At 56.7% G+C, this 18,028-nt stretch overlaps 1 protein-coding gene across 11 annotated transcripts in view; it reads right to left on the reverse strand.

Moving 5' to 3' along the window:
- The window catches only part of gro (TLE family member transcriptional corepressor groucho), a 48,711-nt gene that overhangs the window by 11,879 nt on the left and 18,804 nt on the right, over window positions 1-18,028 (reverse strand). For 7 of the 11 annotated variants that reach the window (XM_025306581.1, XM_025306580.1, XM_025306579.1 and 4 more), the window contains 2 exons: window positions 16,974-17,333; window positions 1,533-1,721 (listed from right to left, as the gene is read on the reverse strand). In XM_025306581.1, the coding sequence (XP_025162366.1) occupies window positions 1,533-1,721; window positions 16,974-17,333 (549 nt within the window). The remainder of the gene's footprint in view (window positions 1-1,532; window positions 1,722-16,973; window positions 17,334-18,028) is intronic. The other 4 variants (XM_025306588.1, XM_025306587.1, XM_025306584.1 and 1 more) reach the window with 1 other exon arrangement.

The raw sequence follows: 18,028 nt of genomic DNA on the forward strand, positions 1-18,028 counted from the left end.
CGAACTCAGAGTCCGTCTCGCACAGAGAGCGCCGGTTCTCAGAATCCACGCTTTGCTGAATACGTCCCCTTAATGCGTCCTTAATGCGCGCGACTCGGAAATTGACGCGTTTCGAGCCCTGGAGGTGATATTTTTCTTGTTTTCTGTCTCTCGGTCCCCCTGCCGGCTTCCCTCCTCTCGCTCTCTCGCTCTCTTGCTCCACGCGCACGGTGACGAGCGGCGAAAACGTATTAAAGCGTTTTTCCAGCGCGAGAAGGCGCAAAGGGGTTGGGGGGACGGGTCGGCGGGGGATGCAAGGAAAGAGAGAACGAAGGCGAGCGCGAGGGCGAAGAAACGGAAGAAAAGGGTAGCGGTCGTTGACGAGAAACGGGAGCAGAGAGAAGGAGGACGACGCGGCGGTATGAGAAGGAGAAGGTCCGGGGGGGGAGTGAGGTTAGCTCCGGGAAAAATGGTCGTAGGGCGGAGGAGAAAATAAAGGGGAAAACGGTTCGTATGAAAATGTAATTAGGGGAAGCGTGGAAGCTCAGCTCATTGCGGCCTCCACCCTTTTATTCCGCCACCTTTTCTCGCTTTCTCCGCTTACCCCCCGCCTTGCTCTCCTCGCCCCTTCCTGCTGTCTCTCTTTTTCTCTCTACCCCCCCTATCTCTGTCTCTGTCTCTCTCTCTCTCTCTCTCTCACACCCTCGCGCGCTTCCGCCTTCCGTCTCCTCCGGACCCCGTTCTCGCACCTACCTGCCGCGCGCGATTCCCCGTTGCCACCAATTATGATTCATTAATCGCGGCATACACGCCGATGGCGAAATTTATCGACTCGCGGGAATTTTGCGATATAACCGCGCGCGATCGGTGTTTATCTGCCGACGCGAGAGACTCGCGTTGATTTTTGCCGCGTTTTCGGCGTGACGCGAGTCTGCATATCGCGACGAATAAACACTCACCCGCTCGCTCATTCGCTCGCGCGCGCACGCGCGCACGCACGCACACGCATGCACGGTTCTCAATTTTTGTCACGATTTTTCCGCGCCGGCAGATCGTCCGTCGCTCGTCAAGTGATACAAGTCGGCTATGATCAGACGCGCGGCGCGGCGCGGAGACAGCTGGAGGGCTTCGCTTCGGTCGCGAAAGAAAAAGCCACCGAGTCTTGCGATATTTTGTTCTCTTTGCAATGCACTTTCCTCGTTAATACAGAAACGCACACCGCGCGCCACGGGGGTTTCCCCGACAGGGCGCAAATATTTGCAAATATTACAATAATTCCCGGCGATAAAGTATTCATCGGGCAAAGAAACGCAGCCGCGTATTTCGCGGCGGTATTTCGCGACTACGCGCGCGCGCTCCGCTCTCGCGGAAATCGCCTGTCCGCTCTCGTCGAGCACACACACACACACACACTGTTACACGGTTTACCGTTCCGACGGCTCGAACGTCGTTAACGCAGCTGCGGAGCACCGGTGGCGGGTGTTCGATTAGAGAGTCCCGAGACGTCTCGCCGCCGGCGCTCTCGGTGTCTGTCGGCGCGACGTTTTACGTACCTCGAGGATCGCTCGGCGAATATCGCTCGCCGCCTTTAGCTCGTCGATCTCGCCACGCTCAGGCCGCGTAAGTTTGCGCCTGCCTCGCTCCCAATCGCCCGTCTCCCGCTCTCCGGCCTCTCTCGGATCGCGGCTCGCGACTTCCATTAGCAATCGCTGATAGCTCGTAAGTGTTTTTTCGCGTTGTCGCTGTGTGCGAAAATTAAATTCGAAAGTGGCCAACAGCCGCACGGGGGCAAGGGGCGGCGACGGGCGGACGGCGGGCGGAAAAAAAAGGGGATGAGGAAGAGAGGAGCGAGGGCGGAGGGGAAGAGGCAGAAACGGAGTCGAAAGAGGGTGGCGAGGCAGAGAGAGAGAGAGAGAGAGAGAGAGAGAGAGAGAGAGAGAGAGAGAGAGAGAGAGAGGGGGGGGGAATCCTGAGAGAGAGAGAGAGAGAGAGAGAGAGAGAGGAGGGGGGGAACCTTCTGCTCGGCGAGAGGATTTCAACAGGCTCGTGCATGTCGTTTTTCCGCAGCGTGGAAATTTACGGGCTCCTTAAGCTCCTTCCACGCCGAAACCACATTTGCTTCTGACATCCACAACAGACACCCCTCTCTCCCCCCCCGAGTCCTCCGCACTTCGCTGTTCCCTGCTCCCCTTCGTCCCTGCTACCCCTTTGCCTATCCACCTACCTACCTATCTACTACTACCTACCTACCTACCTAGCGACGCAGTTTCACGCGCATGTATAGGGCGTTGGCGTTTTACTAAAAGCGTCGTGTCTTGCGACAGAAGTCGTTTCTCGACGCGACGCGCAGTCGCCAACAGATCTCTCTCCCGCGCTCTCTGTTATCTCGCAATTACCGCGCGCTTTTATCACCCGAATTATCATAGTCCGCGCGTTTTCGCGCACTCCGTTCCGATGACTCGATCCTGCTTTCGCGTTTCTCGCATTCCCTGCGCTGCGCGGGCGGAAAAGAGACGAGAGAGAAACGCGACGTCCCGCACCACAGCCAAACGTCCAGTCTCAAAGTCTCACACACACACACACACACACACACACACACACGCGCGCGCATATAATATCCGCATACAATGATATCGTTATCGCCTCAAGAATAGCGACGCGTTTGGCCGCGGCGGATAATTCGCGCGTGACGCTCGAAACCCGCCTTCGTGATCCGATAAAAGGCGAATTACCATCGACTCGCAACAAAGCACGAACGATCGTTGGAGTGCGCGCTCGCGGCCGCGACCGACAACGAATATTCGCGCCTCCGCTGTTGCGCGGCGAGCCAACGAGTAGTCGCGCCGTAAATCCACTTGTTGTTATGCCAAGCAGCGCGAGCGGCACCGAGCGCGCGATATTAAACCTCCTATTAAACGTTCAATCAGCGCGTCCTTATTGCCCGCCTCGCTTTGAACAGTATTCATAATTACCTCCGGCGAGCGCGAGACGCGACAGGAGCGAGCGACGGTGAGGAGGACGATGGAGAAGGAAGAGGAGAGGAGAGTGGAGCGAGGGGAGGAAAAGAGAAGGAGAGAGGAAACGGCGAAAGAGGAGGAGGAGGAGGAGGAGGAAGAAGGAAAGTACAAAAGAGTGCCAATGATAACACGATCCACGTCGTCAAACGATTGTACTACAAAGAGTCACCGCGGCGACAACGAGGAGGAGGACGAGGACGAGGACGACGACGAGGACGACGACGACGACGACGACGAGGACGAAAACGAGGACGACGTTCCCTTAGCGAGCGAATGTTGTCGGCAAAGGGCCCGACCTCGGGCGGTCCGAGTACAACGGGCGTCATAAAGAGAGCGAAAGAAGCATTCTCGAAAGGTGCGAAACGCGCGCATACACACGTTCACATCGGGAGCATCGCGAGGGTGGAGGTGCAGCGACGCGAGAAAAAGAGAGAGAGAGAGAGAGAGAGAGAGGGGGAGAGAGAGAGAGAGCGAGAGAGAGAGAGAGAGAGAGAGAGAGAGAGAGCGAGCAAATCGGAAGAAGGAAGGGACGCGCTCTCTCGATGGGCTGGGAGGAGGTGGGCTGACAGGAGGCGTTAGCTCGGGATACGCGGACCCGTCATACAATAAATACGATATTTGCACCCCCGCCTCATCCCATCGCAACCCCCCCACAGCCCAACCCCATCCATCCATCCAGCGACGCGGGGGTGACGGAGCAGAGCGGAGCGAGAGACGAAGCGGGGAGCAGCTCGCTCTTTCGTCCTCTCGCTCGCTCTTTCTCTCAGTGCACAACCAGGCTTCGGCTCTCCGACGTAGGGCGCGGGAGATGGAACGGGGGAGGGGGGGGGAGGGGGAGGTGGAACACCGGGGGGTAGGTCGTGCGCGCGCGCGCGCCCGAAAGAGAGAGAGAGAGAGAGAGAGAGAGAGAGAGAGAGAGAGAAGCGGGAGAGAAGGTGCCCGGATGGGTGGTGAAAGCGTTGGTCGGTCGGCGAAGGGACGCGAAGCTCTGGCGCGAAGCGAAACGGCGCGATGTTGCGTGGTGTGGTGTGGTGCGGTGTGCTGGTGGGCGGACGGGGTGGCGATGGTATAGATTTTTATGTCTGTGAGAAATACAAAATGATGGATATAAACCTCCTCGCCTCGTCGCCGTGTTCTCTTGCCCTCTCTGTCTCCCCCTTCCTTCCCTGTCTCTTTCTCCTTCTCACTCGCTCGCTCACTCTCGTTCTCTCTCTCTCTCTCTCTCTCTCTCTCTCTCTCTCTCTCTCTCTCTCTCTCTCTCTCTCTCTCTCCCTCTCTGTCTCTCTCTCTCTCCCTCTCTCTCACTTTCTCCCTTTCTCACTCAATCTATCTGTCTCCTATCTCCGTCCCTCTCGCCCTCCCGCTTTCGTCCCCTTTCCCTCGCTCTCTTGCTCTCTCACCCTTCACCCGTTCTCCACACACTCGCCGAGGGTAGTACACGGAGTAGTAACACTCGTGTACACAACCGCGCGACCATACGCGTCCGTGCGCGAGATACACACGTACACGCGCGTTTCACACGAACGACGCGAGCCGACCGTACAACCTCACCTCGCTTACAGAGGAACCAGGAGGAGGTGGAGGACGAGGAGGAGGTGGTGGAATAGGGTGAGGGTGAGGCTGGTGGATGGAGGTCTCTTTCCGCCCGGCGCTCACGTTTCCCCACACCCCCGCGCAACCACCCAGCCCCCGAGAGCAGCCGCGAACCTAACCTAGGCACCCCCCGCCCTCCCCGCCGCCCTACACCACCGCCAAGCCCCTTCGGCTGTACATCGAGCCACCCCCCGCGCCCCGAACCCCTGCGGAAGCTCAGAGCGAATGTTTTGTCATCATACCACCCTGCACGCCACCCTCCAACCCCCCGAGAGAGAGAGAGAGAGAGAGAGAGAGAGAGAGAGAGAGAGAGAGAGAGAGCGGCCGCCCCGACCTCCGCCTGCACCCGCTCCCTCCCCCTCCTTCAACCCCCTCTGCCCAAGGCGCCGCACGGCAGATACACTCGCAACCACGTACACACCTCGAATTTCCGCTTTAGGTATCCCAAGTGCTCCTCGTGCACGTGTACGAGCGCGTTTCGTCGTCGATGTTAAGAGAGCCTCGTTTCAACGCGAGCGACCGCGCGCGGGCGAACGGGCGAACACACGCAGCAAAGGCGCACACACACGTGTGTGTGTGGGTGCACGAGTGCGTTTACGCGTGACGACGGCGGAAGAAAGTCGACGGGGAACGCGCGAACGCTTGCGAACGCAAGTGCGCGCTCGTAACGCTTTCGCGAGACGAGTCACGTCACTCTCTCTCTCTCTCTCTCTCTCTCTCCCTCTGGTCGATCACCGTTCATATTTCTGCGGTCGCGTCCGACTCTCATCGCTATTACGAATCGAATGCATACAAATGTGCATCAGTAATTTTCGAGCGGGACCACATTGCGCGATTAACGCCGCGGCGATAACGCGTCGCGACGCGACGCGCAGCGGAGCTTCGACGAGACGCTCGCGCGCGGATCGGGCGGCTCGCGGATTGTCGTTGATGTGACGTAGCGCGACGGTCGCGCTTGTTAAAATTAAAATCTGTGTCACGGCACTTTGGAAACGTACGACACGGTGGAGATGAGAGAGGAGAGGCGAGGCGAGCGCAACTTCTCTTATCGATCGTCGCGAACAAGTCGTCGCGCAAAAAGCAGAGACAATTTGCCGCTCACGCTCGTTTTTCTTCTTACTTGCCGAGCGTACAAACGCACGGCGACGAGCGTGTGTGTCGAAGGCTCGAGAGAGGGAAAGTGGGTGAGAGTGGGGGGCGGGGGGGGGGAAGGGTTGAAGGGGGAGAGACCGAGAGATAGAGATAGAGATAGAGATAGATAGATAGAAAGGCAGACAGATAGCGTGTGCGTGCACGCGCGCGCGCGACCACGTTTCATTCGCGCAATTTCGACGAGTTGAATTTTCCACCTCGCGCTTAAACATACAGTATCGTTGTCGTTAATGTTACTTGATTTACTCCGCTGCACACGCATCGCCCCGTCGCGTAAACGCACCAGCGGGTTCATACACAAAAGCGTCGCGGGGGCATTCGCTTCGCGCACTCTCGCCTCGCTTTTCTCTCGGCGCGCGCGCCGGCAGAAGAGGCGGAAAAGGCGACGGACGGACGCGCGCCTTTTTTTTTCCTCGATGTGTCTCCACTCACCCTCGCTGTGACAAGGGTGCGAACGCGCGAGCGAGAGGATTCGCTCGCGCGCGCGCGCGCGCCGCGACTTTTGACGCGCCGCGATCGACTGATTGCTCGATTGATTGATTGACCGACTGATCACTTAATTAATTCATTATCTCGGCCCGACGCGCGGCCCGGCCGCTTGAATCCGCTCCGATTGATTTCTCTCTTCCTGCGCTTTTTTTATTGTATTTTTCTCGTTAATCACATCGGCCGAAACCAAGCGCCGAATATTCCCGCGGAACTTGATTATATCGTTAATTTCAAGAGTGAACTCGATTTCAATAGAAATTTCAATTGACACGTAAGCGCGCCGGATCGCGCTCGCGATACCCGAAAAGTAAATCAATTGTTTGTTACGCGATCCTGCCGCTCGTTTCGCTCGTCGATCGTGCTCGGGAGGATCGACTCGTGTGTGTGTGTGTGTGTGTGCGCGTGAAGCCTCTCTCGCGACGGATCCGTTATTGAAATCTCATCCGTACACCCTTCTACGCGCACAAAAACTCCCTTCGCGACGCTCCAAGAACTCACCGCATTATCGTCTATCAGTGCACCCGCCGGTGGGCGGGGGCGAGGGTGTAGCGTAGGGTAGAGGGTGAGCGAACGTCACGACGGGGTTTTGCCGGAGCGGCGAGACACCGTCATAAAACAAGAAACCGTCGTCGTCGGGAGCTTTCGGAATTCGTAGTTACGCCACTGGCCGGCCGCTACAACCCGGGATCGTCGAGATCTTTATATTCCTGGCGAAGAGAGCTAGTGGAAGCGGCACCGGGGGATGCAGTGGGGGGAGGGGGGCGGCGGGGGAGGCTTGAGGATAGCAAGGAGGACGACGGGGGCAGCCGGACGCGAGCGGGGCGCGGGGAGAGGTGAAGCGGAGAATAAGGAAGAGACAGACAGAGAGACGTCGGGGGCTGCGCGGGGTGGAGAGCGAGACCGAGAAAGACAGCTCGGCGGCATCGCCTCGGCGAGAGGAAGTCTCTCCGAGCGATTGTGAGAGGTCGACGGAGCGTTTTGTAACAAGAACCCGCCCGGAGATATCGACTGTTCCGTGTGCTCGCGCTTGAAAAAGTAATAAGGCGCAAAGACGGATATAAAATTTGTTACGCCGACCCGAATTGATGGACTCCCCCCTCTCTGGCTGGCTGGCTGGCTGATGGAGAAGAACGGCTGCAGCAGAGAGAGAGACAGACAGACAGACAGAGAGAGAGAGAGAGAGAGAGAGAGAGAGAGAGAGAGAGAGAGAGAGAGAGATCGCGCAAGAGGGGCAGGCGAGCGCACCTTTTTATCCGATAACCGAGTTATTTACCACTTAGTGCACAGCGAACGATGACCGTTCGGCCGATTGACGCAGGAAACCGGGCGCGAGGTCCGCGACGACGCAGACGGAGACGTTCTCGAGAGCCGGTAAAATCCCGCTCGTCGCACTCTGCCGGCGCGTAATCGACGATAATCGTAATCGACACGGGGATCGATCGTCTTCTCTAGCAGCTCCGGGCTCCGGCGTCGCGATGTCACCTGCGCGAGGCCCGTCCCGTCCCCTCCCCTCCTTCTCGGGCGCTCCGGAGCGCAACGGGAATGAGACACGTAAATCCGTTAAATCCGCGGCGCGGGAACACGTGGCGGCGGCGGCGGTGGCGGCCGTATAGGCTCCGCTTGGTTAGTAACCGCGACGATTAATCGTCGTAAAAAAGGAGGGGAAATGGCGTAACGACACCCTGCGGAATAATTAATCTTCCGGCCGCGTAATTGCCGTGAAAATCTGACGCGGATCTAAGAAGCGTGGAATCTCGAGTAGCCGGCCAAGTGACGCCTCTCCGTGACGGCGGTGCGGACACGGTGACTCGCGACGCCCCTCGCGCGAATTATCGAATGCCCAGGAATGGATATCCCGCGAGGGAGAGAGGGCGAGCGACAGCGAGAGAGCCAGAGAGAGAGAGAGAGAGAGAGAGAAAGAGAGAGAGAGAGAGAGAGAGAGAGAGATGGGAGGAGAGGGAGCAACCGTGCGCCGCGTCGCGAATCGGAAATAGCGCGGAAGGATGATGGATGAGGGATTCCCGTGGACGCGGTGTTCTCATTAGTAGCGCGACGTGCAGCAACTAGTTAGAAGTCCGGCGGCGTGGCCGAGCGCGAACGATAATCGACCGAGAAGCGCGCAGCTGGCATCGCGCGCGCGCGCGCGCGCGCACGCTCGTAAAGCTCGCCTCGCTCCGCCTCGCTCGCTCGCGACCAGCGAATTATTGTTATCTAATCGACGCCGTTAATATGCGGACGCGGATCGATAGCCGCGGTTTAGAAACGACGCCCGCGGCCGCCGGCGGAAAGCTACGACTCCGCGCGTCCGCCAGCCGCATGCGTTTGATCGATTCGATCGCTCCGAGCGAGCGAGAGTATATAACGATCCTTCTCACCCGTCGGCCGACGTTAATATCATTAGCACTCTTATTAGTCGCGTTCATCCCTCCGTGCTGAAGCGTCTCGCTCAATCACGCGAGAAACATCGCCGATCGCTCGCCTTTCGCTACGTCACGATATGTGCGAGTGTGCGATTTTCTGAAGGAAACTCGATACGGCCGTGAGCAATTTTATGAGAGATTCTACCAGAGAGGAGGATCCGATGATCCTTACGAGGAAACACGTGGAGATGTCCATCGTCGACTGTGACGTGAATCTCAGACACGTTGTTGAGCAGTTAGAAATAAGATATGTACTTTGTTTTTTATAACCGCCATCTCGCGCGTTCGGAGATTCAGCCAAGCCCTCTGGTGCAATTCGATGAAACCGATCGCTTCGAATATAAAACAGTTTAGCGCACGCGATAATTTTCCATTACAATTTTCAAAGACATGTGTGTGTCGTGTATGAAGATTGGCGATATCGGAAAATGTTTTCGAGAAATTTAACGTTTTAAAGAGCGTGAAATGGCGCGAAACATTTTCTCACGTATCTGACGATTTCGAAGACATTCGTGCCAATCAGTTTCCTTCAACGCAAGTTCAACGCTCCAGTCTCTGAACCCAGAATGCGTTTAATTTAAAGAAGAATTTATAAAAACTCCTGTGAAACATTTGTAAAACATTTTTACGCAAACATTTGAGAAACGTCCCTTATCTCCGGTGGCTCCATGACACTTTCATAGATATATTCTATCAAAATCGAAAGATATTCCGTACGTTTCCTCAATATGGAATCGACGCGACCAAAAGGAAGCAAACATTGAAAAACTGGATGCGCGGGCGCGCCCACCGATGGAAAGTAGCAGATACATTTCTTCCTACATCCTGTCCGGCGGCCCCCCTCCCCCCCATCCCGGCCGAGGAGCGAATCACAATTAACTGAATATAGACGCGGTCTATTCATTCCAGCGGGGATTTCCATCGCGCAAAGTATCGCGGGACACGAGTAGTTTCGCCGGGCGTACGACAAAGGACAATCGTAGGCGCGCAGGACGACGACAAATCACAGCGACGATCTTTTCAATTTCCAGCAGAAGGCGCAGCCCTCTCGGCGAGTTGACAGGTGGAACAGGTGAAGGGCGGAGCGTCGGCGCGCGGGGGTTGGATTGCACCGGGAAAAAACCGTGCTCGCGAAGTAATCGAAAAATACAGGAGCGGATCCATCAGGAAGTCCCGAGTTTTTTTTAATATTATATCGGCGTTGTGCTGCTCGCGGAGCGAGCGAGTGGGTTATATTATATACATATACGTCGCGATAGACGGAGACAGGCAGAGGGAGGGGAAAAAAGAGGGAAAAAAGAGAGAACGACAGAGGACAGAGAGACAGAGAGAAAGTGAGAGAGTGAGAGAATGAGAGAGAGAGAGAGAGAGAGAGAGAAAAAAGAGCGAGAAAGGTAGGTGATACGTATAAGAGCGGGACGGGCGGGGATGGCGGAGGGGTGCGAATACAAAAACGAAAGAGGGAACGGAGCGGTTGCTAGAGAAGAAAAAGAGAGAGACGGAGGGAGAGCGGGAGGGAAGGAGAGAGAGCGAGAGAGAGAGAGAGAGAGAACACAACATACCGACTGACCAACGGGGTTGGACAGTGACGAGCGGGTAGGTAGGACCCACAAAATAAACTGAAACCATCCCCTTGCCACCCCCGCTGGCCCGCTGGCTCTATCCCTCGTGCTCTCATTCTAGCCGCGTCACCTCCGCCTCTGTGCCGCCTCACCTCTGCCGCGCCTCCACCTATTCTCCCGCGGCCGCCCTGGTATCCCCTCGCCTCGACAACCCAACCCCCTGGCTCGCTTCGTCGACCACCTCCGCGGGTGCCTCTCTCTACCTCGGCCAAATAAATTACACCGCCTCGTGACGCGAAAAAATCCAACGAGTTGCCAGAGTGAGTGAGTGGACGAGGCAAGAGGAGGAAGACGAGGTGGAAGGAGGACGAGCGCGCGAAGGGTCGGGACGGAGCGAGGAGGGGGTGGTGGATAGCGGCGAGGCGCGGGAGCGAGACGGAAAAGGCATCCGAGAAAGAGAACATTCTCTCTCTCTCTCTCTCTCTCTCTCTCTCTCTCTCTCTCTCTCTCTCTCTCTCTCTCTCTCTCCCTCCCACTCCCGCTCGCTCGCTCGCTCGCTCGCTCTCTCACCGCGTGGGGGAGGGTGGATAAAGGCCAGCACGCGGGGCAGAAATAAAGAGAGAACGAAAAAAGTGGAAGAGGTTGGAGGTGGAGGTTGGGTACCGTGGTCCGCTTTAATTGGTTCGACGTGGTCAGATGAAAAATTCAACCACCCACCCATCCCAACCCGCCCCAACTCCTCCTCCTCATCCTCCTGCGTACCATCTCTCTTCCTCTTTTCTCTCTCCATCTCTCTCTCTCTCTCTCTCTCTCTCTCTCTCTCTCTCTCTCTCTCTCTCTCTCTCTCTCTCTCTCTCTCTCTCTCTCTCTCTCTGTCTCTCTCTCTCTCTCTCTCTATCTTTCTCTCTTCTTCTCTATCCGCATCGTCCACCCTCGCTTCGCCGCCTGGATTCCCACCAGATGAATCTACCGCGCGTCTACGCGCCGGTGTCTGCACGTTTCTACGGACCGTAGAGCGAGGGGACAAAGTTAAACCGGCCGGCCTCGACCGCCGTCTTCGTAAACACCCGGCATCGATTCCCGGCCTCCCCCGAATCTAGCGACTGCCATTCATTAGCGCGCGCCTAATGCCGCGCGGATTTCGATTGATTCCCCGTGAGGGCGCGGAGACTGCGAATTCGCCGAGTGAATGCGAGAGCTTTTCTCGCAGATATAACCGAGAACGTCGATGCCCGTGAAATGTGTGTGCGTGTGTGTGTGTGTGTGTTTGCGGAATGTTGCGACGAGCGGCTGACGGGAAAGCTGCATCATCTCTCTTCAAGAGACGACGCGTTTTAAAAACAAACAAGCAACGTATGTGACGCCTCAATTCCCTTTGAGATGTTCTCTGCGAGGAGCCCTCACACTTATTCCTGTTGTCATTCTCCTACGACAAGTAGGAATTCCTTTTTCTCACATTGGAACTCAAGAGACGTCTTAATAAGAAGAAAGAAAAAGATACTTTACTGTTACTGCGATCAGTTTCCCGTCGTCGACGAGACGCCGCGATAATCCCGACGGGCGGAAAATCTCGAGTTATCTAATCGCTCGTCCGAGCTCCTCGATCGGACGATTAATTAAGTTGCACCAGCAACGTCTCGTCTACTCGATACACGCTCTTCCCTCTCTCTATCGCGTGTCCCTCTCCTCCCCTTCCCCGCCTTTCGCTCATTCTTTCACTCTCTCTCCCCCCCCCTCTCTCTCTTCCTCTTTCTGCGAGCGAAAATTTTGTAATATCGTCATTTAACGCGTTTGAGATTTTCCGTCTTCAATTTCATTTCGGCCGGATAAAAAATGCACTTTGCCATCCGACACGCTTTTGAAACGTTATTTCAGAACGAGCACTATGCTCCGCCGCGTTACCGAGACCGCCGCGGGCGCGAGGTAGATCCCAGGATTTTATCGGGAATCTTTTCGCTTCTCTTCCTCCCTCTCTCGGCCCCTCTCGCCGCCATAGCGACGACGTAACACCGCTGACAATGCCGGGATGACGATTAGGTGGAAATGGGGCACAATCAGACATCCAGACACAATCAGACATCTCTCCGTTTACACGCCGAGAGTAGTTACAGTTACGCAGTGAGCGAAAATTGGATCGCCACGCTCCGCTCGAGGACTTCCCCCCCCTCTCTCTCTCTCTCTTTCCTTCCTTCTCTTTCTCCCTCGTCAAAGTATCAAAAGTATCGGTTCGACCTAAGCACTCCTAAAGCACGCTTACATATTTCTCGGAAGACGCTTGAGCACGCGTCCTCCTACGCGTCGACGAGGAAGGAACCCGTCGTCGTCCTCAGAAAAAAAACGGACGAGCTTCGGGAAATAACAACATCAGTCCACGCGCGAGTCCCGACGCGCTCGGATATTCCTCTAACGATCCGGCCATTCGAGATCCTAGCAACGATCTCGCGCGCGCACAGCCGCTCTCTACCGGGCAATCCGGAACGATCACGAAGCACGTTAAGGGTGCCTTCGGGTTTACAAGCGTCCGCTTCGCCTCACGGCGACTCGGGTTCGGCTACAACGCGGGGCGAAATAAACTCCTCTCCCACGGTAGAGCGATCTCGCGCGCGGGGAACCGGCAGCTTTCGTCGCGACGGTAACAGGCGCACGGTTGCTCCTTTGATTAATGCTTTCCCGGGGATGAAGCGAGGGTGTCGGGGAGATGGTGGTGATAGTGACGGTGCCGCTGATGTTGGAGGTGCTGGCGATGGTAGTGGTAGTGGTCGTGGCGTGGCGGCGGTGCTGGTGCTGGTGCTGGTGGTGGTGGTGATGGTGATGGTAGTGGTGGTGGTGGTGGTGGTGGTGGTGATGGTGGTGGTGGTGGTGGTGCGGAGCTACGACTAATCCTCTCACGACGTGCGCGTGTAAGTACGAGGCTCCGACGGCAGAAACCTAAGAACCCGAGGAGCGTGGACACGAACGAGAACTCATTTCCGGATGCGCCGGTTTCTCTCTGTCTCTCTTCGTCCTCTCCCTCGTCGTCGTCGTCGTCGTCGTCGTCGTCGTCGTCGTCGTCGCGTGCAGTCGCTCTCGTGAATTACGTACGACCGGACGCGGTGACGCGGCCACTCGGCACCCGAGACACGCGTCGGCGACGGCGGTGGGTTTCTCAATAAGCACGCGACTACGCGAGACTTTCAAAGCCGCATCGCTTCTGAGGACCGCTGCGATTGATACGAGGGGGAGAGAGAGAGAGAGAGAGAGAAAGAGAGAGAGAGAGAGAGAGAGAGAGAGAGAGAGAGAGAGAGAGAGAGAGAGAGAGAGAGAGAGAGAGAGAGAGAGAAGACGAGTCGCAGGCAGCAAAAATGGAGAATGCTGAAGAGGACAACAAGTCGCGAGGAGGTCGAGGAAGTCCCTCTTGGAAAATTGCATCTCTATTCCAGCGGCACTCGCGCTAGCGTTCTTCGTGTTCATTCGGTAGATGAGCGCATTTTGCGCGCGACACGACTACGATAAGCGTGAACGAAAGAGAGAGAGAGAGAGAGAGAGAGAGAGAGAGAGAGGGAGAGGAGGGGAGGTGGGATACTCCGTATTCATACTAATAATTATAAACGAAACTGTTAACGGCACTAAGCGAGATCGCCTTTCACTCGCCACAACTTGGACGCAGCTGCGGCGAAATGGAGTTGATGACGGGGTTTGGCCGGCGCTTCAACTTCAAACAAACTTCCTCGGACTCTTGGGGCCGAAGGGATTGCCCGTGTAAACGACGTGTCGTTAGTGCACGGAGAAAGAAGGAAGTATAATGCGAGGAGAGAGAGGTCAGCGGAGGGTGACACGCGAAGGGGACGGAAGGAAGATCCTACTCGTCGTTCTTCCCCTCCCCTCCCTCGCGATTCCTCGCTTCCTCGGGTCGGCGGTGACAATTGGCCGCGACAACTGCACGCTCGCCCGAGTCAGAAGCAATTTGAACAAAGTCGCCCCCGGAGTCATCGGACGACGCGGCCGTATGACCGAGCGCGCTGGGGCGCAACGACGCGGCGCCAGGATGATAATGGTCGAAAGCGAACGCGTGCCCGCGAGGGTCGAGTGCGTGATCCGCGCGAGTCTCTTCATCAGCGTCTCGAGATTTGCCGGCGAACGTGGTGTGGTAGTCCGATGAAGTGTTTCATTAATTCGCGCATTCCGCGATTTCATCGTTACTTAACAGTTTTACAATAGCCGTTAGTTAAGTAATTAATGCAGACCCGAGAGTACAACGGCGCGCAAGGGGAGGAGAAGAAAAAAGAAAGGGTGGTAGGCATCAAAAATGCATAAGCGACCGATGGATTCGCTCGAGGGGAACGCTTCACTAGAGTCGGAAGGAAGCGAAAACGGAGAGGAGGGAAAAGAGAGGAAAAAAGACAAGCAATAGGCGGACAGGAGGAGGTAAGGCAAGACGAAAAGAGAAGTGAGACAGAGAGCGCGCGCGCGAGGGAGAAAGAGAGAGAGAGAGAAAGACAAAGAGGAGTTAAGCGAGACGCTCAAAGGAGGCAAGGGAGCAGCTGAGAAAAATAATCCAATTTAGTCGTTGCGCGCACGGCGACCCGGCTAACTGTTCGCCTGTTTTCACGGTTTTTAATTATACGCCCTCCTCCTCGCTCTCATCCTCCTTCACCACCTCTACCTCCCGCTCCACCTCCGCAAGCCCGTCCTCCTATCTGCGCATCCTCTCCATGTCCCTCCTCGTAAGGAGGCTCTTGCGAGCCTCGACGTCGCGACTCCGGACGAAGATGCGCGCTTTCGCGGCCGCCGTTCGTCGCGGGGACGTCCGAGAGCGAGAGAAACAGATAGATAGATAGATAGATAGATAGAGAGAGAGAGAGAGAGAGAGAAGAGACGACAACGACGACGACGACGACGACCGCGTGACCCCGCGAGAACTCTCGCGCGAATTACGACTTCTGAGCGGCGGGACGGCGTCTCCGGGATCCTCCTTTTTCCTCTCTCTCTCTCTCTCTCTCTCTCTCTCTCTCTCTCTCTCCTCGTTTCTCGTTTTTCCCCTTTTCCCTCCTCACCGCTTTCTCGCTTTTTGTCTCACGGCGGACGAGGATAATCCAATTTCGGGGAAACTTCCGCGACGCGTGATTGCATTTGGTTCGCGCGTCGAGAGAGGCTCGCTCGCTCGCTCGCTCGCTCGCTCGAGGAGTAGTCAAGATCGTCGGTACGCGAGGCTCCTCCATCGAGGGGATTCCTTCACCATCGCCACCACCAACCATCACCTTCCGCCTTTCCTCCTTTCTGTTTTCCCGTTTTTTTTCCCTCATTCTATAGCGGATTCGACGATTAAGCGGAAGTTAGCGTAGCCTCCCTCCCTTCTTCACTCACTCACTCACTCACTCACTCACTCACTCATTCATTCACTCACTCAGTCTCTCTCTCTCTCTCTCTCTCTCTCTTTTTCCATCGGCAAACTCGATTCTAACTCGACCCTTTTATATTACTCTTGCGTTTACTTTCCAACGATATAACGCGCGAGCGCGCGCGATCGAGCGAGCAAACGCGCCTCTTTATTCTCCTCCTCCTCCTCCTATTCCTCCCTTTCCCTCCGCCGCCACCGTCGCCGCCACCGCCTCCGCCCCCGCTGGCGGCCGAGAGTGTCGGCCGTTTTATCGGCTTTCGACGTCGCTGCAATTAGCATTTTAATTCTCGGCTAACGCGCCGTCGTGACGCGTTACTCTTCCGCCGAGTCCCGGAGTTAAGTGTGCACTGGCCAACGAGCAATATTCAATGCAACAGCACGCACCTGCTCTATCGACGAGCATCGGACCCGTCCCTTTTGATATCTCATTCGAGGGAAAAGTCGTCTGGACTTTTCCCCCTCTCTCCTCCTCCTCTCTCTCTCTCTCTCTCTCTCTCTCTCTCTCTCTCTCTCTCTCTTTTTCTCTCTCGGTTATGCGCGCGATGTCCGTCCGGCCCTCGACTTCGCGTCGCCGTAACTTCGTGCCGCTTCTCCGCGTATATAAAACCTCAATTTCGAATCTATCCGGGCGGCCAGGAGAATCGAACAAACACACCGGACGGATTAGATCTCAAAGTTATAATATAAAGTCAGCGGACATCCCATCTCCGGACATTTTAACGGACGGAGATGCCGACGGAGGTGCAATCGATATCGCGGACTTCGACCGCCGCAGAGAGAGAGAGAGAGAGAGAAGAAGAAGAAGAAGAAGAAGAAGAAGAAGAAGAGAGAACGGGAAGACAGAGAAAAAGAGAGAGAAAGAACAGTGGGAAATGTCGTGGAAGACGAGCCGGCGAACCGTCGGCGATCGGGCGATTTATTAATTATGGGCTTGCGAAAGTTCGTCGGGTTGTCGACGGTTTCAACGACGCGAGAGACGAGACATTTTACAAACGCGCGCGACCAGACCAGGTGGTGCAGGAGGCAAATTACCGAGCAACGGAGACGGACGCTCCGGCCGCACACGGCGCGCGCGCGCGCTTGGTTGGAAGCCAAAAATGTGACGAAACTTAATCGACGATCGAATCGGCAAATGCGCGGTAACGAGAAATGTAACTCGAAACAGCAGCCGAGCCAGGCCACGTCTGAAATTAATTACGACAAAACGCGGGGATAGCTGCCGCGCAGTGATGGCGGTCACCGGTGGCGGCCGGTTTCTCCGCGAGAGAGGTAAACATCCCGCCGGAGCCCGATCGGGACTTTCGCAAGCCGCGCGAGGACGACTCGGATCGATCGGTCGATCGATCGATCGATCGATCGATCGCGCTGCGCAATGGGTACTCACGTGTCCTAGCTTCTCCTCCTTCCGCCTCTTGGGGTCGCTCTCGAGGTCGGGCGTGCGGCTGCGAAATTTCTCAGGCGGCGAGACCGAGCGGCCGAGCCTCTCGTCCGGTAGGGCGATCGGCTTACGGTCCTCGGGTGTCTCCGCGGCCGCGCGGTGTTGCTGCAGGTCCGCCGGTTTCAGCAGCGCCTGCGCCTGTGCCTGGACCGCAGCCGCGGCCGCGGGATGCGGCGGCGGCGCCAAGTGCGGCGGCACACCCGCGGCTGCGGCCGCCGCGGCCGCACCTGCGAAGCCCAGCAGGCCGCCCGGTGGAAGACCGCCGACCACTGCGCCGTGGGGCAGCTGCTGCGCATGGATCTGTTGCTGCCGTGTCGAGAGGAGGAGAATTTAAGTCCCTTCGAGTCGATCGAGGAGCGGTCGCGGAGTCCGCCGCGCGCGCTTCGGGACCGTCGAGTCTCTCTCTCGCTCGCGCGCGCGCGCGCGCGCGCGCGCGACGGATCCTCTCGTGAGAGGATGTCCGCCCGCGGTCGCGAGGGGGAAGACACCCTCGTCAAACGAAAATGGAAGCCGGAAGCCGGAAGTGATCGGACGCGCGCGCGCGGGGTAGCGGAATAATGGTGGCCGATGGGTATCGCCGAGCGCGTCGATATCGGCCGAGAGCTTAATTAAAGATTGAATAATCGCCGGCGCGGCAAATGACCGCGTCGCGTCAACACGATAATTATCGCCCGTGCGTTATTTCTCGTTTCATCGCCGTTGCACCGCCCGCGTGCAGGATAAGCGATTAATCGCGATTAACCCGCCTGAGCGCCGGCGCCGATGTCGCTCGCGCGGAAGGATTTCATTCTCGCCGCCGGAACAGTCGTCAGTCGGCCGCGACGACACGCGCGAGGAAGAAGACCGCCATTCGTTTGGCGTATATACTCTCCGTTCGATCGATCGTTTCGGACGTATCTGTTCACTCTCCACCGAGAGACTACTTCTCACGAGTTACCGTCAGCCGTTTCCAACATTGTCATTCATTCAACGTCCTTCTTCTCACACAGTTATAGTATTTT

The sequence above is a fragment of the Harpegnathos saltator genome, unplaced genomic scaffold (assembly GCF_003227715.2).
Source record: "Harpegnathos saltator strain DR-91 unplaced genomic scaffold, Hsal_v8.6 scaffold79, whole genome shotgun sequence".
NCBI classification, from domain to species: Eukaryota; Metazoa; Arthropoda; class Insecta; order Hymenoptera; family Formicidae; genus Harpegnathos; species Harpegnathos saltator.